This window comes from Tenrec ecaudatus, chromosome 10, assembly GCF_050624435.1.
Source record: "Tenrec ecaudatus isolate mTenEca1 chromosome 10, mTenEca1.hap1, whole genome shotgun sequence".
Taxonomy (NCBI): Eukaryota; Metazoa; Chordata; class Mammalia; order Afrosoricida; family Tenrecidae; genus Tenrec; species Tenrec ecaudatus.
The window spans coordinates 140,532,344-140,557,656 of NC_134539.1; the positions used below are offsets into that span (position 1 = coordinate 140,532,344).

At 43.2% G+C, this 25,313-nt stretch overlaps 1 protein-coding gene across 1 annotated transcript in view; it reads right to left on the bottom strand.

Annotated features, from left to right (window-relative positions):
• Positions 1–25,313, bottom strand: part of NSF (N-ethylmaleimide sensitive factor, vesicle fusing ATPase) — a 138,075-nt gene that overhangs the window by 107,582 nt on the left and 5,180 nt on the right. Inside the window, exons 2-4 of the mRNA XM_075562010.1 lie at positions 7,448–7,533; positions 6,130–6,229; positions 3,400–3,439 (exon numbers count right to left, since the gene is read on the bottom strand). Of these exons, the coding sequence (XP_075418125.1) occupies positions 3,400–3,439; positions 6,130–6,229; positions 7,448–7,533 (226 nt within the window). The remainder of the gene's footprint in view (positions 1–3,399; positions 3,440–6,129; positions 6,230–7,447; positions 7,534–25,313) is intronic.

Sequence of the window (25,313 nt, forward strand, 5' to 3'; positions counted from 1 at the left end):
TAAGGAACGCTCGTGGTAGCCAGACACTGGGAATGTCTACATACACACACACACACACAAATATTATAATATTATCATTATACCAAGAAATGTGAACAAGCTTATTAACATATTGCCATCACTGAGCATCATTTTCAAGTTCATTTTAATTTAAATTCCATGTTTCTATACAGAAAAGAGCAAGCTACTACAATGTCACTGGTCAGCACCATGGACAGTATCAAGAGCGCACCATGGTCAGCCGCCCTGGCTACCCTGAAGATCTAGAGACCAAGGAAGAAACACTCCTAGAGCGTTTTCTTGTTTCATGTCTAGTAGTAATTTCATGTTAAACAGACTAGTTTTTTAAAAGATATTTTTATAAGTAAGCGGTAACTTATCAATATTTTTTATAAACTGTGTTTAGACATTCCATTAGCTAGATTTGCACTGGTCACAAATGTGTTTGTTACCTGACAGCTTACAGTACTTAACACGTGTTTTTGCTAGCTAGGGAAGCTCTTCTGGAAGATTTCCTCAGACTAAAGTCCCTGGCTTCCCTACAAAGTCGCACTTTTCAGAAAGAACCCAACATTCTTGACATCAGAGCCCCTCTTCCCAGCAGACCACACCTTTTATCCATGAGCACCTCCGTCTCTCAAGTCACATGGACCTGTTTTCCAACAGCTATGCTTCCCCGTCCAGCCCCCAAGCTCTCCCCTGCCTCATGCTCACGCCTCCTTACATTCACCCACCTGATCACTCGGTTTTACAATTTTATCCATTAAGACTCTTTGATTTCTCTCTTTTAAGAACTCTATAATTTAAATAAGTATTTCTGGTGTTAGGAGAATGCCTTTTTAAAAGACAACTTAAGCCACAAAACACATTTTGCAGCTAATTAAGATTTATAACCTTAAATTTCTAAAACTTTTTACAACAGAAAATATGTACATTAAAAGTCAAATTCAAGCATACTCTGCCCCAGTTTTAGAAAAAGAAATTTAAGGAAACTGGGAATTTAAGGTACATATAAATCCATTTTTATTATTTCTTTCTACCAATGTTCATTTTTATCACGGTCAAACCCTACAGATTGAGAGCCCAAGGCCCCCTGTATTTTCACATCTACAAAATGAGGGGATCTGGATCACACTGGTCTACCTGTAAGGCTCCCTAACTTACTTGGCCTACTATCCCTTTAAAAGAAAAACAAAAAAACTACTAAGTGTCCCCCTAGCCATTAAAAACATTTGAACGAGAGCCCACAGTCCCATATAAAGTGTAAGTATCTGCTTTTTCAGCTCCTTCTGGATTATTCTAGCAGGTCCCAGGGGAACACTTTTGGGAATGCTGGTAGACACTAACTGACTTCACTTCAGTGTCAATCTCTTCTACTCTCTCAGCTTCTCACGATGCTTCAAGTGAGGAAGAGTTATGAACATTTATATCAGTGTTTCCCAAGATGTAGCTGGGAATTAGAGCTACTTAAAGGTGACGGTTACAAACCCAGCTTCATGATGTGGACTCCCCAAGGGAGGGATTCTGAGTGGAAGGGGTTATAAACAGAAAACAGAATTTCTGAAAGTCAAGATAATGGACATGCTTTACCAGCAATGATCAAAGAAAAATTTGTGCCTTAAATACCTTTATCCATAAAATATGAAACTAAATGCTAGAAAGGGGATAACTGGAACAATGAGCAAGTTTGGAGTATGGTTAGAAAGAAGTACCAGTGTTTAATCTCCTGAATTTGAGAACTATACTGTGAGAGTACATCTCTGAGCTTAGGAAATACGAGCGGGCGTTAAAAGATTTGTGGGGAAATTCCTGATCTTTCCACTTTCCTAAGAACTTTTTGAAGCTCCCTTGTGCTCACAACGTGTATGTATATAGGTAAAGAAGCATGACTTCTGCAACTTAATCCCAAATGATTCAGGAAAAAAGGACACTAGGGACCTTCCAAGAGTTCATGGAAAACTCCACTATCTCTTGTTCTAGGCCTGTGTGCATGTCTTTGTGGTCAAGAAGCAATCACAAAGTAAGTATGACAGTTGGTGAGTCTGGGCAAAGGAGTAAGGATGAGATTCTCTGGGATGGATGGATGAGGATTCTCCATCATCCTTACAACCTTTCTAGAAATAAGAAACGATTGTTGCTCACATTTTAATAGCAAGCAGGAAGTCACTTGGCTTGGCTCTACTTGCACTTGCATGTTTTTTACTCCTGTGTCTTTATAGTTGACACGAAATGATCCGACTGACAAAGACTATTGCTATTCCATCTTCCCACTTTGCAACACTGACACAGGAAGAGGCCAGGCGTCTGTTCTTGGCTTACAATCCACAATGGCTGAGTCTTTTTCCTCCCTGAAGTCATAAATGGCTTTCCTTGACCTTCCCTAAAAACGAACATGACCTAACACACTTATTGAGGAAGTTATCCTTTCGCTTACACATTGCCTCCTCTCTTTTCCGCCTCAGCCTCAAACCCCTTGCACAAAGGTGTGTGACATTTGCTTTACATATAGACACCCAAGAAGGAAACCATCGTAGCAGTGAGCAAATGGAACTACCAAGTACTCCCGAGGGTCTGGTTTGGGTAAGTAACTTCAAGTACTCTTTGTCAACCTAACCTTGACTTGTACTTTTTAAAAACCCTGTGTCTGTAAATTCCCCAGAATGAGATTCAACTTCACTGTCGACAAAGCAAATAACCTCCAGACTATCTTCCTGAACTCATGACTTCTCTTCACTCTTTACTATGCTCTACGGCAAAATGTGAATCCCTCTGTAAAAGTCTGGTTTGGGTGGAATCACTCAGAAATCCTCAAAAAGTGTCCTTTGTGTAACTCGCCCAGATCTGGGATGTACTCTAGATCCTCCGCTAATGCTCCACTCTCATTGGCTACAACCCGCTCAGATTTCCCCTTGCCACCAGAAGGAGACTACCAGAGCACCATCGATGACGTGCTCGTCCAGCCCCTATGCTTTTCATCAACCCAAGTTTCATCGTAAAAGCCTGTCGCCCTGGTGCTGTCTACCCATGTCCTGCCTTCTTCAGAACTCCAGTGTACAGGAAGGCTTCCTGGTCTCGCAACAATTCATTCACTCTTGTTTTATCCAAGCACGTTCACCGAGAGCTCCTAATGATAAATAGTAAATCATGGGGCTACACATGGCTTCCTTGTATATACACCTGGAGCTATGACTATGTAGGTGAGATTGTCACTTCCAGGCAGAGAGGAAGGCAGAGAAAGAGGTGGGGCCCCAACCCATGTCCTTTCCATTCTCATGAGTCTAACCAGTCATCTAACTAAAAGGAATGCTCAGTAGCTTGATAGTAATAGAAAACTGTTCCAGAGCTCAGTGGCTGCATGAAAATTATAAAGCAAATAAGGTAGCTAAAACACATACTTACCATCTATTTCTTGTCCAATGGAAAGTCCGGCCCATTTCCGCTATAAAATTTTAAAGAGAGGGGAAAAAGACACTTAAAACCAAGTCAATCAAAATGAGAGAAATGACAAAAAGAAATTTCCATGACCTTCACGAACATAGTCCAAGCCCAAAAGATGGCATGCTACAGTGTGGATTGAACATCTGTCCTCTAATTACACAAAGCTTATCTCTGCAGTAAAGCCAGCACCGCAGAGCAGGGTACTCCTTTGCACAGTATAAGGCTCCTGAAGGTCTAAACAGCAGCAAAATTACAGCTACGAAGTAGCGATGAAAATAATTTCATGGTGGGGGGTCATCACATGAGGAACTGTATGAAAGGGTCACGGCATTAGCAAGGTTGAGAACCCCTGCACTAGACAAAGAGTCTGCAAGAACAATGGCCTCATCTACCTAAGGCCAATTACCAGTCATTCTAAGCAAGGCCACAGTGGTTGAACCCTGATAAAATGAGAGAAAAATGTGAAACAATCACAAATTCCTAAAAGCAAAATGAAATAAAACCCTAGACTTACTGAACTAGTTGAGACTAGAGAACTGTCTAAAGCAATTGCCAGAAGACACTCTAAAGCTTGAACCCAAACCCCTGAGGTCCGCGTGTAGCTAGAGTATTGTGAGTAAATGCAGAGTCACAAAACAATGAATCTCACCCGTTGGACCTGTGCTCCTTCAAAAGACTACCTACACAAGATCAAACAGTCAACAGTAACCTTAAAACAAAGATGAGGATGGTAGGAGGCAGGGAAACTAGATTCACGGTAGTGGAACCACCAGAAGGCAAGCACGAGAACATCCACCCATTTTGGACCCGCTGCCACTGAACAATGTGTGCAGTGGTTGCTGATGGGAACCTGGACTGCTGTGGAAACCTTCCCTGGAAACGCAATAACATGCTGTCAGAGAATCTCCATGGACCCCAAGCAGGGAATCAAATTGTTCCATGATCACAACTGTCTGTGTAGCAGTCAAAGGATTTTCAGGCAGTGGCAACAGAATTTAGCCTTCCCGTGTCTTCACTAGTTAAAATGATCAGAATGCACAGAGCCAAGCCAGAGTGTGTCTAGGAAGGAATTTGGAACTGGCTTAATAGAGATTCAAAGTGACTAATTATTGGGAACACTCCAAAGAACAGTGAGAAATAATTTGGGGGCTGAAAAATTAGAATCTTGCCTACCCATCTGAACACTGTGGGTTTTTGGTGCATAGTGAACACAGCCCTCCCTTCTCTCTGTCTTTCTCCTCCCCGGGTGGAATTCTATAGCATGTCGTCCTACTTCCTGCCAGCCTGGACTCTGGCATCTGTGTAAAGCCCAGACTCTGAGTCACAGGAAGTCACATTTCAGTTCTGTGCTTGGATCCCTAAGGCAGCCTCCCCGGAAGGTGATGATAAACCAGTGGCTGTCGAGTGCAAGGAATACTGGAGCCAGGAAGCCTCCATTTTGGAACCACATAAAGGAAAGGATGGGCAGAGCAGAACTGTATACCCAGGGTGTTCACGGCTGATTTTCAGGAAGCAGACCTTTCTTCTGAGGTACCTCTGGGTGGACTTAAAACTCCAACCTTTGAGTCAGAAACCAAGCACATGAACAGTCTGCACCACCCAGGAACTGCATTATAATCGCAGTCCTTACCTTTTAAGAATTCAATGAGCTAACGAATGCAAAAATGCTGAAATACGGTAAATGTGAATGAAGCTTTTTAAAAGAGGGAGTGAGACAAGGAGAAAACACCCCCTCAAGCTACTCCTGGCCCCAGTGTCCTAAGCAGAGCTCTGTGAAAACAGGGATAGGAGCATGACAAACCTGTAATTTAGAGACCACAGAGAAGCAGTCCAACAAAGAAAGGCACTAGCGTGTGAAGACTTAGAGAAGGGTTATTACAGTGTAGTAGACAGGGGGGGGGGGGAGGATTGCCTTCACTGCATAGGTTTGTGAGGCTCTCTGCATGAGGGTGTGCCTCGGGAGAATGGCCTACACAAAAATCTCGTGGTGTGCCCGTACTTAAAGCTTGGGGCGATGGTAAGCAATTTCCCTGCCAGAGGCTCCACCAAACATTTTAACAGCCTCAACCCTCGGGCCATTAGGAAACCCCAGTGTATTGGGTTATAATTTGAGATAAACATGACTCTCATCATATTCATTAGTTTGACATCATTACATTTTACAATAAATATTATTATATACCAATTTTACAAATCATATGTAATTTTTGTATATTCTGTTTCCTTGGGAGTTCATAGTAGCAATAACTTGATGTTTCATCTGACAGCTGATTGACAGGAGCCCTGGTGGTGTACTAGTTATGAATTGGGCTGTGATCCGAATGCTTGGCAGTCTGAACCCCCCGCGGCAGCTCCTTAGGAAACAGACTGGCCTTTTCCTCCAGTAAACAGTTGTAGACGCAGAAACCCACTGGAGGGCCCTATGAGTCAGCAATGACTCAACAGCTGTGAGGTAGTTTTATTTCCCTTGATAGATATTCCTGCGGAATTTTTCAAAATTAGAAAAGCAGCAAGGCAAGGCAAGCATCATAAAACAGACCATTCAGGACAGCTTTCTAAATTCCTCATAGAACAGTGAGGTGCTTTTCTTCCATAGGAATCAATTCAGATTTCGGGTGACATTTGCTTGCAATGAGCAGACGTCCCTCTGACTTTGAAGAAGAGAAGAGAAGGCACGCGCAGAGAAATTACCTGGGGTAAGCTGAAGGCAATGCTCCCTGGGAACACGGAGGAGTGGGTCTTCAGGGTAAACGTGTACCTGTGGTTGGGAGAGGTCCGCACGACCACGTGCCTGAAAGACAGAAGCACCGAAGGAAATAAATACCACCAGCTTCCAGGGTGCTCGTTTCCAACTACTGCCGCTTGGCGAGCACCCCATGGAGACATGGGAGCCAACAAGACCTGGGAAACTACAAGTGCAACAAACTTGCTTCCCCAAATGGAGCGCAATGCAAACGTTTTCTAGGCTGCACAGAGCACCTTGGGCTGAACATACAAGTCGCATCTGGCTAACCTCAACAGAAGATACCATAATTTCCATCAATTTCATCACATTCCCAATTTACACCAAACTGAGGTCAGTCAATAAGGGTCCTGGATAACTGGGTACAGACTATGTAAACTTTCTCTTCTGAAAGTCATTTCACGCCTCAATAATGTACCAAGGAGAGAACAAAAATAGATGTGCCAGGAAAGTGTGCCTTTGTTTTTAGTATTAGTCATGACATCTCTTTGCAGACGCTCACAAGACTGAAGCAATAACAATCTGTGAAATTAGAAAGATGGCAGAATGAAATAATTTTCTCAAAACACATAACCTCTCATGTCAATTATTTCAATGAATTTTGAGCTGGAAAGTTGCCTATAGAAGCAACCACCCATGACGATCTCTGACAGTGGGGAGCGAGCAAGGACCGCGAGTGAGGCGAAAGCTCCAACCATGAGGCAGCAACACTGTCTTCTTGAAAAATACCTTTCCAAGTGCTATCATTCCTAATGTTATTCATGAAGCTTTCCCAGGGGGCGTTCAAAAAGTTGGGGGCAAGTCTATTACCTTTGAAAGCCATTTTTCATGAGCTTTTTGACGCCACCTCATCATTTTGCTCCTAGAACACAAGTTCCTGATCTATTATATTTTAAGTCATTCCATCATCAGTACTGTGAACATTTGATATTTGTAAATGAATTCCACAGAAGAATACATTCCCACATTGATTATATTTCAGTTTCTTTGCGGAAGGTTCCATGTTCAGTTCCTCATCACAGAACTTCTGGGACCGGAAACATCGTTAACACAAACCTCACGCAGCCGCTGATGACCAGTTCCACCTCTGTCCCACTCACTGCCATGGAGACTCATAGTGACCCTATGGGACAGAGCAGAACAGCCCCGATGGGCCACCAAGACCGGAAGTCTTGACAGGAGTGGAAAGCCGTAGCAAGAGGAACTCTTGACAAGTTTCTAAAATAACACTTCGCAGGTTAGAGGGGAACAAAGTCAGATACTCACTGGCCAGACTGGAAATCCTTTTCATTCACGACTGCACAGTTGGTTAAAGATAATTCATCTGTAGGACATCTTGCAGCTTGCATGCTCTACAAAAAGTCACAATGGGGGAAATAAAGTTGAGTTATGTTTTATTACTTTTGTGCGACATCAGGCCCACCGCACACGTGCAGTCGCATCCCGCCTATGCTGTCATGGGATTGTACAGATAGGGGCTAGCAAAAAGGCCCTCCCACTGTCGCCTCCCCACATGGAGGCAGAGTGTGCACGCAAGGAGAGGAGCCCTCACAGAGAAACAGACACCCTGAAACAGTTTAAGGTCCTGGATGAGAGTGGTCTCACACAAGAGACTTTCCTAAGTTGGATTTCCATCTCCCCCAACCCCTTGTGACTGACACAGATTCAATACAGTGTAGTAAATTTGATAACATATACAATGAAAAAGTATCTGTTTATACGAGATTCAAGGAACCCTGGAGGCACAGTGGCTAGGCAGCGAGGCTGCTCACCAACAGGTCAGCGGTTTGAACCCCTAGTTGCTCCGTGTAGACAGATGGGACAGGCTGCTTCTGTGAAGGCTGCGCGCTTGGTAACTCTGGGAGCCATTTTACTCTCTCCCCAGGGTTGCTATGATCCGGAACAGACTCAATGGCAACGGGGAGCTATGAGCCATCTTTCCTATGACTTGACAAAAAGCATGCTCCACGTACTTCAATAAAAAATAATTATATGATCAATATAGGTAACAAAACAAAAACAGCAGAGACTTATTGGTCAAGAGCTATTGGCAAAACCTTCCCGCACCTAGTTTACCCTTGCAACACTACTAGCGTGATGCCACAGGTAACCAAGGACCCTCCCATTACTCTTTAGGGGCTGGCAGATGAGACGTGGCATTGGCAGCCACAGTCTCCTTGTGGTTAAAGAGCACATTCTTCAATCCTCAAGCCACAGCCGATTCTTCTTCAATTTAGCTCCCAAGTGCCAATGTACGGAGGAGAAAGTACTTCTTGTTCTGCGTTTGCTTTAACTTAAAGTGGGACAGAGGTCCCTGAAGGGTTTGCAAGATGACTCTTGGGGCTGTAGAGAGAAACCATTGGTTTCCTCCTTCTCTTTCTCTTATACCCACCCTCGCAGTCGTGATAACTGGACCTCCTCCGAGAGGCACACTGTGCTGAGAAACTGCCTAATGATGCTCAGACAGCATCATCGTCTGCCAGTAACAACGACCTATCCACAGCGAGAGAGCAACCTCCCGACCATGTATACTGTAAGTCCATCTCGCACTTCAGAAAATGCTATTTAGAGTTAGTAAGCATAGAAACATTCAAGGCTTCCTACAAGAAAAGACAAGCAGCACAGATCACAGTAAAAATGGCTGAATGATGCAAGGAAAACACCGGTGCCAAATAGAAATGTCTTTTAATGAAGACGGCCCAAAGCTCATAAAAACCCTGGATCAAAACACAGCTGATTCTTTCATCTTACAAAAAATTTTTTTCTTTAAAAATATCTTCTTGGTAGTATACTACTTACTAACAAATTTCATTACTCGATCACTAAGATTGAATTAATTCTGACTCATAGTGACCCTATAGGACAGGCTAGAACTGCCCCTGTGGGTTTCTGAGACTGTAATTCTTTACAGGAGTAGAAAGCCTCATTTTTCTTCCAGGAGCAGTTAGTGGTTTTGAACTGCTGACCTTATGGTTAGCAGCCCAACGAGAAACCCGCTAAGAGAGAATTGTGTAACACATCTGTTGACTAAATCTTCTAAGCACCGTGCCTGTGGTAATTGTGCGTGAAAAGCCATGAACAGTAAAAGGGGAAAGCAAAACAAAAAACCCACCCCACTCTGGCCCTGAAATTAAATTAAAATGACTACATAGTTAAAGCTGTTTTTCTGGAACACAGATGAAAAGATGGTCTTGTACTGAAGAAAAGACTCTTGTATTTCAAGGGGAGATCTTTGAAAATATTTCCATTGTTAAACTGAGTTTATTGTGCCAAAATTTACATTTCCTGAAAAACAAACCCAAAACTATCATATCTGTGTGCTTTAAAAGCTGGAAAAGGAATGTTCTGGCTTTTTGAGAAATCCTCCAAATGAAGATTTTCTGAGATTTTTGGGGAACACATTAATTAGCAGTGAAAGAATGCAATACGTTCTGATTAGTCTCCAAGAAAAATAGATAGAACTATACTAGCGAATTTCTTTGCAGAAATTTCAACAAAACATGTCCTATGTGGTGAATTCGTTTGAACAAGGGGGAAAAAATGTGTGTGTGTGTGTGTGTGTGTGTGTGTGTGTGTGTGTGTGAGAGAGAGAGAGAGAGAGAGAGAGAGAGAGAGAGAGATTTCAAAGTACGGCCTAATCCTCCCCATTTTGATGGAAGCTTTGAGCACCAATAAAACCAAGCAGCAAAATAGACTGAATTGAGAACCCAGTCTCTGAAGAGTTGTATCACAAAATGTGAGGCCAAGATTTTAAAGAATAAAGCATCATTTTATTTTGTGTATTATTAATAAACTACAATTATTATTTAAAATATTGTGGCTTTCGTCTTTCACCTCCCGTTTTTCATGTTTTAGAAACCCTGGAGTCATAATGGGTTACGTGCTGGCTTGCTAACCCCAAGGTCAACAGCTTGAAGCCACCAGACGCTCGGCAGGAGAAAGAAGAGACTTGCTATTTCTGTAAACATTGACAGCCTTGGAAGCCCACAGGGGCCGGTCTCCTGTAGGGTCACTATGAGTCAGAATCAACTCGATGAAAATGACTCTGGCTTGTTTGTTTTAATGTTTTACTATGTATACGATTGGTAATATCATTTATGAAAAGTATTTATATTGGGTGTACAAAGGGAAAACGTTATCCACTTGGTGAATTCCAGAGCAAACTGAGTGGCAGTTTGTGAACTAGAACTTGGGAGGAACAAAGTCTAAGGCACGCATCTGCTTTCTGAGTGAGACAGCACTTTGTTCCAAGGTCACAGCTTGACCAGCCATCTGAGAAATGCTTTCTTGAGTTTCCTCCCCACCCCGGGAGCCCTAGGGGGTGCGGCTGCTGACTGCCTCTGTTATGACACTTACAGTCAGTCACGCACTCGGCTTGCCCCGAGTCTGATCCACTCCACAGCAAGAAGAGAGCAGCTCGATTTCTTTAGACTTAGTCTTTACTAACTGTGTAGAATGGCTACAGCTACCCAAAGGTCTTCTAAATTCAAATAACTTACGCTTGAGTCAGATAATGCAGAATTAATATATCTACATTTAATGGACAACGCTTTCCCAAATCCACTGTTCATACTTACCATTTTATTGTGCAGTTAACATAAAATCACTTCGCATTTGTTTTTGGATACAATCCTAAAATTAAGTGGACATAACCAAAGTAACAAAAGTTTTACAAAACGCTAAATTGCCTCTTCATTTGTCAACTTGTTTACTTGCTAACCAAGTGATGTCCTTCAGGAAGGACTGGGGGAACCTGCAGCAATCATCTATCTGGCTGCCCAAGGAAATCAGATGCCGACTGGAAGCCAGGAGCATCTGTGTTGGTGTAGCAAACCAAGCAGCGCATCGCATGTTCTCATCCAGGTGAGCCATCCTTGTTAGGGGCCATCAAGTCCATCCGATGCTCTAGCGCACAACAGAAAGAAGCACCGTCCGGTCCTGCACCAGCCTCATGTCGCTCCTATGTTGGAGACCACTGTGCAGCCGCTTGTCAATCCATCTCATTAGGGAGGGGCTTCCTCTTTTCCGCTCCTCTCTAGTTTACCAAACAGGAGGTCCTTCTCCGGAGTCAGTCCCTCCTGACAACATGACCAAAATATGTAAGATGAAGTCACGCCATCCTTCCTTCTAAGGGGCCCGCTGACTGTGCGTCTTCCAAGACAGACTAGGTCCTTCTGGCAGTCCTTGGTAAATCAGTACTCTTCATCAACACAGTTCATTCAAAGCTTCAAGTCTTCCTTTATTCATTGTCCAGCTTTTATGTACACACGAGGGGGTACCCCCTGCAAAAAGGGAATTTTCCCCTAAAGCTATGTATTTACATTTTCTTATAAAATTTGCCTTGTCACCTTCAAAGTACTCTCCATCACACTTAATACATCTGTCAAATCTGCAATTCCATTCTTGGAAATATTTTCCAAACTCATCTGTTTGGCTGGCTGACAGCACCTCCCTCTTTTTTTCTTAAAAAAAATCATTTTATTGGGGGCTCTTACAGCTCTTACAACATTTCACACACTAATTGTATCAAGCATATTTGTACATATGTTGCCATCATCATTTTCTAAACATTTACTTTCTATTTGAGCCCTTGGTATCCACTCCTTTTTCTTCTCTCCCTCACCCTACTCCCATTTTTTAAAACTTTAAAAAAATCATTTTATTGGGGGCTCATACAACTCTTATCACAATCCACCCATACATCCATTGTGTCAAGCACATTTGTACATTTGTTGCCATCATCATTCTCAAAATATTTGCTTTCCACTTGAGCCCTTGGTATCAGCTCTTCATTTTCCCTCTCCCTCCCCACCCCTCACTCATGAACTCTTGGTAATTTATGTTATTATTATTTGTCATATTTTACACTGTCCGACGTCTCTCTTCACCCACTCTTCTGTTATTCGCCCCTCCAGGGAGGGAATTAAATATAGATCCTTGTAAATGGTTCCCCCTTTCTACCCCACCTTCCTTCCATCCTCCCAGTATTGCCACTCTCACCACTGGTCCTGAAGGGATCATCTGTCCTGGATTTCCTGTGTTTCCAGTTGCTATCTATACTAGAGTACATCCTCCGGTCTAGCTGGATTTGTAAGGTAGTAGAACTGGGATCATGAGAGTGGTGGGGAAGCATTAAAGAACTAGAGGAAAATTGTATGTTTCATTGTTGCTATACTGCACCCTGACTGGCTCATCTCCTCCCAGCCAACCTTCTGTAAGGGGATGTATAGCTGCCTACAGATGGGCTTCGGGTTCCCAATCTGCACTCCCCCTCATTCACAATGATATGATTTTTTGTGGGTTTTTTTTTTTATGCCTGATACCTGATCCCATCAACACCTCGTGATCAGATAGGCTGGTGTGCTTCTTCCATGTGGACTTTGTTGCTTCTCAGCTAGAGAGCCGCTTGTTTACCTTCAAGCCTTTAAGACCCCAGATGCTGTATCTTTTGATAGCCGGGCACCATCAGCTTTCTTTACATTTGCTTATGCACCCATTTGTCTTCAGCGATGGTGTCGGGAAGGTGAGCATCAAGGAATGCCAGTTTAATAGAACAAAGTGTTCTTGCATTGACCTCCCTCGTTTTTTTTCTTCACCTCTTCTATGTCATCAAATTGCTGTCCTTTCATGTCCCTCTTCATTTACAGAAACAAAAAGAAATCACAGAGCAAGGTCAGGTGAGTACAGTGTGTGGGGCAATTGAAGCAATCTGTTTTTCGCCAAAAACTGGCACACTGAGATGGTTGTATGAACAGGTGCATTGTTGTGGTGGCAAAACCAGTACCCCATCTACCACAAACAAGGCCTTTTTTTGTTGCACATGGTTAAGCAATCTTTCAGAACCTCTAAATATAAAAAGCTTGACTAACAGTCTGACCTGGTGGAATGAACTCCAAATGCACTACTGGTTGACATTTACGTCCCTTTGGGAAGTTCATGGATATCCAGAACGAGGTTTGTCCTTCATCAACATTTCACCTTTTTTCAAAGGAGAAATCCACCCATACACTTGGGTTTGTCCCATAGCGCTGTCCTTGTAAGCGGTGCTCAGCATCACAACAGTTTCTGTAGCCTTTTTCCCGAACAGGAAACAAAGTTTCTCAGCCGCACACTGTTCTCTTAAATTGGCCATTACAAAAAACGAGGTTCAAGCGGAACAGTTTTTATGACAAAACTCACTGTGACCAGAGAACCAGTCGAAAGAACGATATGTTGAGAAAGGCAGCCACACACAGTAAGAGTTCACCCTGTACCTGACTACATGCATCTGGCGTCACGCGTGCTTGAGAGAGGCAAAAGGAATCTAGATGGGGCCGGAAAAAGGAAAACCCGTGGTTGTCTGGGGAGGACGAGGGAACTGCTCTGGGTGATGCACATGTTCTACAGCTTGACTACCTTTTGTTGTATGGAAGTTACACCTCAACAAAGTTCAGAAAGGAGAGCCTTGGTTATTTTTAGTGACTGGACGATCATTCCTGTTAAGCACCACTGCAAAGCATGGATGAATGTCGAAACCAGAAACTGTAGTTGAAGTCCGAGGGTGACATGAGCTTGACGCCCAGGTCACTGAGACCTAGACGTTGGTGCTCCCACACTCCAGCCTCCCCGCTGCAGACGAGAGAGGAGGAGCCCTGCAGCCAGGCCTCAGCCTACCTCTCTCACTGTGCAGTATCCCAGTGTACGAGTGCTGAAAGACTATTGCGGTGATGAACATGGGTGTGTACAAACCTTTTGAAAAGCAAGGGAGGTGGAGGCACTACATCAAAGAGCCCAAAAGGCGAGTTTTAAGTCAATGGTTCTGAATGCTGGCATCATCAGAATCACTGTCAACTTCGCAGAACAGAGTGCCGGGCCCCATATCCCAAGATTGTCTAAATGAGGCCGTCTAAGGTGAGCGGGAGAATCTGTATTTCTAACAGGTTCTCAGGAGCCTCAGTGGGGGCAGTGAGCAGCCGCTGGGTGGCTAACCAAGGGTCAGCAGTGTAAAACCAGCAGCCACTACACGGGGAAAGATATTCCAGTCTAGGAAACCCACAAGGGCAGTTCTACCTGTCTTAGGGGGTAGCTATGAGTCGGAACCAACTCAATGGCACTGAGTATTTTGTTTTTAAACCAGTGTCAGGTGACACTGATGCTGCGGGTCTGCAAACCACACACTGAGCACCATTGTACCAGGGTGCTAACCAAAAGGTCAGCGGTACAAGTTCACCAGTGACTCCCAAAAGAGGTCACCTTCTGCTTCCATAAAGACTCACCGCCCAGAAACCTGTGGAGCAGTTCTACTCGGCCCCACGGGGTGGCTGTGAGTCCCAACCGATTGATGGCCGTGTTCTGGGTGGAAAATAGTTCACCCTGCTTCATCCCCCAACTGAAAACTTGCATTTCCACCTAGATACACTGAATCGGAATCAACATTTCACCAAGAAATGTTGGGCTGGACAGAACTCTCAGGAGGGTGTTGAACCAGAGTGAAATGGTTCAAAGTCCTGCACTACACTACAAATAAAACAAACACACCCTCACTGCCATCATGTGGACTCCAACTCACAGAGAGCCAGCGAGCAGAGTCAAAGTGTCCGTGCCCGAGACTGCAGATCCTCCCAAGAGTACAAAGCCTAAGCTTTCGCTGGCAGAGCGGCTTCGAACTGTGACCTTGAAGTTCGTAGCCCAAGTCAGAGCCCACAAACCACCACAGCTCCTTGCACTGTAACAAGTAAAGCGAAATAAACCGTAAAAACAGCAATACTGACACTTCCCTTCCAAGATAGAAGAAAGCAATGTATGGAAAACAGGCTTTAATGGTGCTCTGGTCCACTTCATCATGTCACCTTGTAGATATATTAAATTTATATTATGTATGATAGTGACTTACCTGAAGGCCACATGCAAACATTTTCAGATTAAACAGCTTCATGAGGAAAAGGAGGCCCTTTGTTGGAGGCCAGCAGTGGTGTAACGTTTGATCTAAGCGATGCTATCCATGACGGGGATACTCGAATAGACATTATTAGTTAGAGTACTCAAGGGCGTGGCAAAAAGACAGCATTAAAATTCAAACTATAGACACTGTCGGAAATGATAACTTATTAAAGTATTCAGAAATAAATGACTCGTGTATTCACTGATTCTGCAATCTTTCACTGAATAATACCTTCGTGCCAGGCCCTAGGTTAACCTACAGGAACAACTATATCATCTTAAAAAATGTGGTCAATATTATTCTCTAGGGAAAAAGTAACTACAGAACTCCCCAACACAGATGTCCTTTGGAAGACCTAGAATTAGTAAAACTTGCCGTTTTTATTGCGTGTGAAACCAACTAAGAGAATGTTCGTTCACAAGCACGTAACACCAAAACCACTTCACACTTAAAAAAAGAACAGCGACAGCAAGGACCTGAAAGATGTTAACGTTTCATGACAACACAAAGTAAATGAATGATGGATTTAAATAATGCCTGTAACTTACAGGGTTTTCCTTAAACCTAAACTTAATAACTTTCTCATTCCCCTCTCTACTAAAGACACGCACACGCACACACACACACACACACACACACACACACGACCAGTGCAAGATCCACCAGCACTGTTTGTTAACACTTCCTCTGAATTTAGCAAAGGACAAAAATACTTGGCATTACTCAGACATCGCTAATTTGGCTTCAAATCTATAGAGCACAAAATTGTGATAAATTAATTAGCACATTCAGAAAAGAAAGCAGCTGAGTTTTATCGACAATCTTTTTGCATCTGTCCTTATAAAAAACAAGGGGGAAAAAACGTAGACCAAAATCAATACCAAGAGATGAAGCATGTACATTAAAGGGAAAAAAAGGGAATTGAGTTGCTCTTGAAATTCCTGTGGAAAAAGTAAAAGGTCAAGAAATGCCAAGTGAAGGCAAAACGGAAGGCGCTCTAAGGACCACGTAGCAAGACAAGTTGTCAAGCTGCGGCAATTGAAACAGCAGTGTGGATGCACGCACAGCAGTCTGGAGACCAGCAGGCAAGGAAAGAGAATACAGTCAAGGCCTGGAGGCACATTCCCAAGAGGCTGGGTCTAAAACAGAAACAGCACTACCAGGCAATGGAGGGAAAGGACGACCTCGGGCAACTGGATGAACACATGGGAAAGCCAAAATTAGCATCATAATTCACACCAAATACACAAATAAGTTCCAGCTGCAGTAGAGCTCCAAAACGTGAACCGTGCAACTTTAAAGCTTTAGAAGAAAAGCTTCGTCACTTCAGGGTGGGCAATGCCCCTTGAAAAGCAAACAGACGTGCAGGTCAAAAGCTTAAAATCTGAGCAGCTGTTTCTCTCATAAAATTTAAATCTCAACTCTGCGCAAAAAGGTCCTCACAGGGAGAAGCTATTTGCAACTAACAAAGACTAAGAACCCAAAGCACTCCCTTCCTCTACATGCACACCCCAAAAGTGACAAACTCAACAGGGTGAGGAGAAAGGTACCAACGGCCCAAAAGGGCAAAATGGGTCAAGGACATACAAAGTTAACTGACCGAAGATCAGACCTGAACGATCAAGATGAGACGAGGAGAAAAGCACACATTTAAACCCGCAGCTTCACATCTACCAAACTGGTTCAGATGAAAGTGTCTGCAGTTATTAGTAACGGACACCCAGGTATTGGTAGTGAGCCTGTAACCTGGTTTAACTAGGTGGAGATGAATACAACTTCTTATCCAGAAATTCTACCTCCAGACATAGACCGTAAAGAAACTCTTTTATCTGTATACCGGGAGACATAGAGGAGAATGTGTATTCCAGAGAAAAGGGAATTGGAAACCACCTAAATTGTCCTCTGATAAGAAAATGGATAATTGTGATATAGTCACAAAACAGAATACTGCACAGTAGTGGGACAGAATTGGCACCGTGTACGTCAAAGAGTTTGAAAATGATGTTAAATGAACGAATGCAGGCTGCAGAAGAACATAGTCAATTTGACGCCGTTATACACATTTTAAAAACACAAACAATGATGGGCATAAAGACATGTAGGTGTAGACAGTGTCTCTTCATCAACTCGAGGACAGTAGATAACTTCAAGGTCAGTGAAGTCAAGAAAGGATACAAGGGGACCTCAGTAAGATCTGTAATGTTTTATTTCTAATTTTAAAAAATCTGAAACAAATGTCACCTTAAGTTCACATTTCTTAAGTCTGGGTGTAGAGCACTGGGGCCTGGGTATCTCGTGACTTGGACATTTTAGCATGTTTGGAACTTCTTAAGGCATACATGTATACAAGAGAAATTTCATGAACCGGAAATACTGGAACTAATGTTTCTGCTACATTCAAAAGTCTACCTTAAGTTCACTATGTCTGATCTCTAGGCTCATTATCCCGTTAGCAACCACAGATAGAGATTTTGAGGGGTGCTTTATGGCAGTCATGCTAAAATACACTACTTCTCACGATCGACAAATACTTTTTCTATGAGATGACCTCAAGAAACTTTCCTTTTATAATAAAAATGATGGAGCCCTGGTGGTGTCATAGCTATGTGTTGGGCTATGATCCGCATGGTTGGCAGTTCAAAAACAGCGGTAGCTCCATGGGAGAAAGGCTGGGCTTTCTACTCCCATATGCAGCTATAGTCTTTACAAGAAGAACATATTCTAGAATTGATTGTGGTGCTGATTGTACAACTTTTCTTGATAAGATTGAATTATCGAATAGTATGACATATAGATGAAGTGCCACTAAAACGCTTTAAAAAAAATTAAACTGCATGGGGGAGGGAAAGGATAAAGGGGAGCTGATATCAAGGAGTTCAAGAAAAAAAATACACTGAAGATGATGATGGCAGCAACTGTCCAATTATGCTTGATCTAATGGAACTCTTAATAACTGTAAGAGCTCCTAATAAAATGTAAAGGAAAGGAAAATGCAGAAACAATGGATCAGGAATAAGGTCTTGGCTCCACTCTCAGCTCTGAGATTCCCTGAAAGGTTTCACTTGCGTGAGCTGTTTCTGAGAAGTGTCCTCGCCCTCACTGTGTATTAAGCTAAACACATCATGTCCAGTCAAATGGTCGAATTTAGTTTCTCTGTCCTAACTCCTTAAGAATGCGTCCCCGTGCTCCTGCATTTGAGGCGCATCAGTTTTCCTTCGGTGGTCCCGTGTTCTCCATTGGAATGGATCTTCGAAAGGTGAATAAATCCTCGAAAGTTCCTTGTAAGGTCTGAGTGGCTTCTCACTACGACATATGAGTTAACATCTACTTGAAATGCCGAGGGCTTCTAGTAGTTATAATCACTCAAGGACTATTCAGTTGTCTTATTTTTAAAAGGGGGGAGGGGCCAATTAGATAAAATCATCAGAAAATTGAAGTCAAGACCAGAGAGAGAGAGGTCTCAGAGCCCATGCAACAATGGTTGGTGTTATGACTGCTGTATGAAAAAGGTTCTTACTAAGAGATCTTTATCTAAGATGCCCCCCCAGAGAACGGAGCTTTAAAAGCAGCAGCATAGTCCAGAGTATCGCCAATGTCCTGTTGTCGATTCATGGCTTTTTCCAGAGTAAGACTGCATACTCTCCTCTTACTCTGCTAGTCTTCACATACCTGATTAAAAGTAGGCAAGGGGGCTTAAAAAAATCTGTGTATACCGATGAAGAACACAGCTTTCCCCCAGATCCTGGATGCTTCCTCCACCCAACTACCATGATCCGAATTCTACCTTGCAGGGCTGGATAGGACAGAGGCTGTACACTGGTACATATGAGGGCTGGAGGTACAGGGAATCCAGGGTGGATGATACCTTCAGGACCAAGGGTGTGAGGGACGATGCTGGGAGAGTGGAGGGTGAGTGGGTTGGAAAGGGGGAACTGATTACAAGGATCCACATGTGACCGCTTCCCTGGGAGAGGGACAGCAGAGAAGGGGGGAAGGGAGACTCCGGATAGGGCAAGATATGACAAAATACGATGTATAAATTACCAAGGGCACATGAAGGAGGGGGGAAAGGAGAGGGAGTGGAAAAAAAAAAGACGACCTGATGCAAGGGGCTTAAGTGGAGAGCAAATGCCTTGAGAATGATTGGGGCAGGGAATGTATGGATGTGCTTTATACAATTGATGTTATGTATATGTATGGATTGTGATAAGAGTTGTATGAGTCCCTAATAAAATGTAAAAAAAGAAAAGAGGAGAAAAAAATGATTAGGGCAAAGACTGTACAGATGTGCTTTATACAATTGATGTATGTATATGTATGAACTGTGATAAGAATTGTATGAGCCCCAATAAATTGTTAAAAAAATCTGTGTAAAAATTGTGTTGAAAGATAATGGTACTTTTCTACAAACGTTTCGAAGTTCCCTTGCATCGCCATCATATGCATAAATTCCTGAGTTCCAGAATGAAGCAACTACTTATTTTGCTTTTCAGAGTTCAATTTTATATTCTAAATGGTATGACCTACATTTACAGATACTGTGCTAAATCTCTGCTAAACCCTCAAACCAGACCCACTTCTACAGTCGATTCCGCCTCATAGTGACCCTACCTAGCGTTTCCAAGGCTGTGAATCTTTACTGAAGCAGATCGCCTCAACTTGCTCGTGTGGAACCGTTGGTGGGTTTGAACTACCAACCTTGGGGTTGCTGTATACAGTATTGCAGAAAGCTGATGTGTTTAGGACACCAAAACTTTGATTTAGGAAATACGATGACTCAATACTTTATATTCGATGTTTAGATTTGTGGTGTTGCACGTGGGTTAGGCCCAATTTTTATAGCTCGTGCTGTTCGTTTGGAAATAACACCATTCATCAATAAAGCGTTAGGAATGGCTAGGTTTCTCGCCTAGCTGCACAGCTTCTTCAGTGGCTTTGCAATTCCTAGCTGAGAGTAAATATACAGGATGGATACTGTGGTGGTACAGCAGGCTGCACTCCAAACCACTGCAGGAAAACGAACACTGCAATAAAGCAAGTGCAGAAAGGCTTTGAATTCCCCGTGCAGATAAAAGTTACGTTTACATTGTACTGTAGATTTACAGCCAGGAAAATGCCACACCAGGTTGCTCTGAGTCAGTATCGAATTGAGGGCAATGGCTTAGGTGAAGTGGGCAATAATCACAGTGTGATAAAAGACTGACATCATTTGAGAACTACCAAATGTGACACAGAGGCACAAAACAAATGGGATCAATAGACCTGTTTTGCCGGTGGCCACAAGCCTGCCGTTTATAAGCAAACGCAGTAGCTGCAGAGCGCACCCTAGTCAAAAGGTGGGAATGAGTCACCGCGGGGACAATTTTCTATGGTCGTTTCAACTCTTGGGGCGGTTTTCCGTCCCTTAGCTGCCAGTTGAGCATCATCATACTCCCATTTCTTTGCAGCAGATGACTGCAGCGAGGTGTTGGGATTTAGAAAGCACATTTGCATTAATGTATGCGTATTTTCAGAAAGGAACTGCTGATCCTCTAGTGAGATTTCTGGCAGTTTAACAAGATACAGTACCAGAAAAATTCAAGCAGTGTGAAGACCTTTCCCCCTTTCTTTGCAGTAGGTAGTTGTGGGAGGACACTCCACCCACTGCCACAGAGTGGATCCGACTCACGCAACTCCAACCAAACTCACTGCCACCTAACTGATTCGGACTCGGGCTCACAGGGACACTGGACAGTGGAGTCAGGCTGTCCTTGTCAGTTTGTGAGATGCCAAGTCCTACAGCAGAAAGCCTCCTCTTTCTCTCAGGAAGTCACTGAGGGGTTTCAGCTGTGGACCCTGTGATTAGCAGTCCAATACTTAACCGGCTGCATCACTAGCACCTTGTGGTGGAAGAATTCAAACCTACTGCTACTGAGCAACTTAGTGACCCTGTAAAGCAGTGGTTCTCAACCTTCCTACTGCTGCGACCCTTTCATACAGGTCCTCTTGTGGTGGTGACTCCCCCCAACTATTAAATTATTTTCATTGCTATTTCATCACTGTCATTTTGCTACTGTTATGAATCAGGAGACCCCCGTGAAAGGGTTGTTTGACCCCCAAAGGGGTCATGAGCCACAGGTTAAGAACCACTGCGTTAGATGATTTGAAGTACAATTTTATTTGTGTGCGATATCAGGATATCGTTTTGTTGTCTGAGCACTCTGTTGGGCACCTTTCTTTGGAATGGGCACAAATACGGATCTCTTCTAGTCAGCTGGCCAAGTAGCTGTCTTCCAGATTTCCTGGCGTAAACGAGTGAGTGCTTCCAGGGCTTCTTCAGCTTTCCGAAACATTTCAATTGCTAGAGCCTTGTTTTTGGCTAACGCATTCGGTACAGCATCACTGCTTCTTGCTCATGTGCCACCTCCTGAAACGGCGGGCTGTCGACCAGTTCTTTCTGGCACGGGGGCTCCGTGCGTTCTTTTCATCTTGTTTCGATGCTTCCTGCGTCATTCAAGAGTTCACCCACAGAATCACTGAAAATCGCAATTCCAGGCTTGAATTTTCTCTCGAGTTCTTTCGGTTTCAGATATTGAGCCTGTTCTTCCCTTTTGTTTCCAAATTCCAGGTCCTTGCACATTTGGTTGTACTATTTGTCTTCTCGGGCTGCCCTTTGAAATTTTCTTTCAGCTGCTTAACTTCATCCTTTCTTCCGTTTGCTTTTTTTCAGTCTCTTCTGACATCTATTTTGATCTTGTCTTTCTTTCCTGTCTTCTGAATGCCCTTTTGCCTTCTTCATGAATGATGGTCTTGATGTCCTCCCACAGCAACTCAGGTCTTGTCATTCGTGCTTAATGTGTCGAATCTGTTCTGGAAATTCAGGTGGGATAGCCTCAAGTTCGTATTTTGACTCCAGTGCACTTCAGTTTTCTTCAGCTTTATCCTGAACTTACATGTGATCTTTCTCTGGAAATGCTGTGTGGTCAACATTCTTTCTGAAATGAACCCTAACAGTACACGGCAATATGTACAAAATGCTCTTGAAACATTATTGCCTTGAACTGGTGACCCTCATCATTAATAGGGGGATAAAATGGTATTTGCCTTTTTCTCCCATGCATCACACGCTGGCACATACTGAGCTTGTATTCGAGGGAAAATATCATGTTCTTTTAAAATCAACTCCCTTATTCCGGTTCTACGGATGTGTGATTTTTCTTTTTGTCCACATAGGCTAATTCTTTTTTAAATTGAAGGTTTTTTTGTTTCTTCCATGTTATGCAACACTGTAGCTCTCATCTGTAGTGTGATCATCAGCACTTCTTATTTTTTTCATTATTTATTTTAATCATTTTACTGAGGGCTCACACAACTCTTATCACAATCCATAAATCCATCCATTGCATCAAGCACATTTGTATTTTTGTTGCTATCATCATTTTCAAAACATTTTCTTTCTACTTGAGCTCTTGGTATCAGCTTCTCATTTCCCCCCCTCCCTCACAAACCCTTGATAATTTATAAATTATTATTTTTTCATGTCTTACGCTGACCAATGTCTCCTTTCACCCACTTTTCTGTTGTCCATCCCCCTGGGAGGGGATTATAGGTAGGTCATTGTGACTGGTTCCCTCTTTCTCCCACCTTACCCTTACCCTCATGGTATCGCTACTCTCAATATTGGTCCTGAGAGGTTTATCTGTCCTGGATTCCCTGTGTTTCCAGCTCTTATCTGTACCTGGATAAGAGCTCTGGTCTAGGCAGATTTGTAGAGTAGAATGGGGGTTGTGACAGTGGAGACAGGAAGTAATAAAGAACCAGAGAAGAGTTGTATGCTTCATTGGTACTATACTGCACCCTGACTGGCTCGTCTCCTCCCATCCCTTCTGTAAGGGGAGGTCCAATTGCCTACAAATGGGCTTTGGGTCTCCACTTCCTCTCCCCCACCCCTACCATTCACAATATGATTTTTTGTTCTGGGTCTTTGATGCCTGATACCTGATCCTATCTATACCTCATGATCACGCTGGCTAGTGTACTTCTTCCATGTGGGCTTTATTGCTTCTCAGCTAGATAGCTGCTTGTTTATATTCAAGCCTTTAAGACCCCAGACACTATATCTTTTGATAGCCGGGCACCATCAGCTTTCTTCACCACATTTGCTTATGCACCCACTTTGTCTTCAGCGATTGTGTTGGGAAGGTGAGCATCAGAGAATGCCAGTGAAATAGAACAAAGTGTTCTTGTATTGAGGGAGTACTTGAGTAGATGCCCAATGTTCACCTGCTACCTTAATAGTAAACCTATAGATATATGAACATAGGTCTATTTCCCCATCGTCATATATAAATATGTTTACATGTGTACATGCCTGTATTTAGACCTCTATAAATGCCCTTTGCCTCCTAGTTCTTTCCTCTATTTCCTTTTACTTTCCTCTTGTCCCACTATCATGTTCAGCCTTCATTTGGGTTTCAGTAATTCTTCTCGGTTAGATTGCCCTTGATCAAGCCCTACCAGGTGTCCTACACCCTCCTCGCCACTGACTTTATATCATTGTTGTTCCCTTGTTCCTGGGCTTGTTAGCACCACTTCCTTTCCCCTGCATCCTCCTTGAACTATTGGTCCAGTTGTTTTCCCCTTCAGATTGTTTATCCCACCTATCTTATTGAGAAAGTCATGCAAAGACAAAAAATATGCACAAAAACAAGACAACAAAACAACAACAACAACAGAAAAATGACAGGGAAGGAAAAGCCTATAATAGTTCAAGGTCTGTTTGTGGACCTTTAGGAGTGTATGCGGCCGATTCTGGATCATCAGCACTTCTGTGTCTGCACTCAGGACATTAAGAAAGGGTCCAAGGAGGCAGTGAGACTAGCCCTTGAACACGCTGCTGGAGACCCTCTGGGCTAATGCTGGTGAGTGCACTTCATAGACCACCGTTTAACTACAAACGCACCTCGTTTAACCCTGACAAAGCGCAGCAAGATAGATGTTAACCAGAGAAGAGGCCCAATACCTTGCCCAGGTTCATGTCGGCAGCATGTATGGCCAGAATTTGAACTCCGGTCAGACTGATACTGCCACTTAGTTCACCAGCTAGTTACAAGGACACAATGAAGACTAGGGCAAAGACATCACTTTGAAGACTAAGGTACACTTAACACAAGCCATTGTATTTCCAGTCACCTCAGATTCTTGAAAGCTGGACAACAAATAGGGAAGACAGATGCCTTTGAATTGTGGTACTGCTGAAGGATACGGAACACCACAGACAGCCATGAGGAGCAAACAAATTTGTTTTGAAGGAAGTACAGAATGCTCCTTCGAAGGATGATGAGACTGCGTCTCGCATACTTCTGACACACAATCAGGAAGGGCCAATCCCTGGAGAAGGACAGGACATTATGTTTGGTCAAGTAGAGGGTCAGAGAAAACGAGAAAGGCTCAGAACAAGATTGACTGACACAGTGGCCTTAACAGTGGATTCAAAATGGCAACAACTGTGAGGCTGAGCAGGACCAGGCCATGTCTCATTTTGTTGTACAAAGGGTTGCTATGAGTTGGAACGAACTTGATGGCACCTGACAACACAGATGTCCGTGGGTCAAGTTAACATATCTGACAGAGAATAGAAAGGCTGGAAGTTTGAGCCCACCCGGAAGTGCCTTGGAAGAAAGGCCTGGTGATCTACTTCTGAAAAATCAGCCCATGGAAACCCTATGGGGTATAACTATACCTTGACACATACTGGGGTGGAATTAATCATCAAGGGGCGTGGTGGTTCAGTGGCCAGAGTTCCTCCTTCTCTGTGGGTTTGATCTGATTTTGCGGGGATTGTCATGAATTGGGACCATCTTGACTGTATCCAACCACAACAAATTTACTATCCAGTCCTTTCTCAGGCAGGAGGAAGCTGAGGCTTTCTACTCTTATAAAGATGTACAGTCTCAGTTCTACTCTGTCCTCCAGGGTTGCTATGAGTCAGCATGGACTCAGAGGCAGTGAATAGTTCTCTTTTGGAGATTGAAGTCAAGATTTTAATTTTCAGAAACTGCTTTCAACCTTTGGAAAATTGGTACAACTTTAGTCCAACTGTGGTTGTCTATCATTTCATCCAATAGCCTTAATATTCTGGTAAGGGAACTACTGATAGTCAGCAAATAGAGCTAGACTTGCTACAGTTTATTTCCTTTTGGTGGGAGAACATTTATTCATTTATTTATTGAG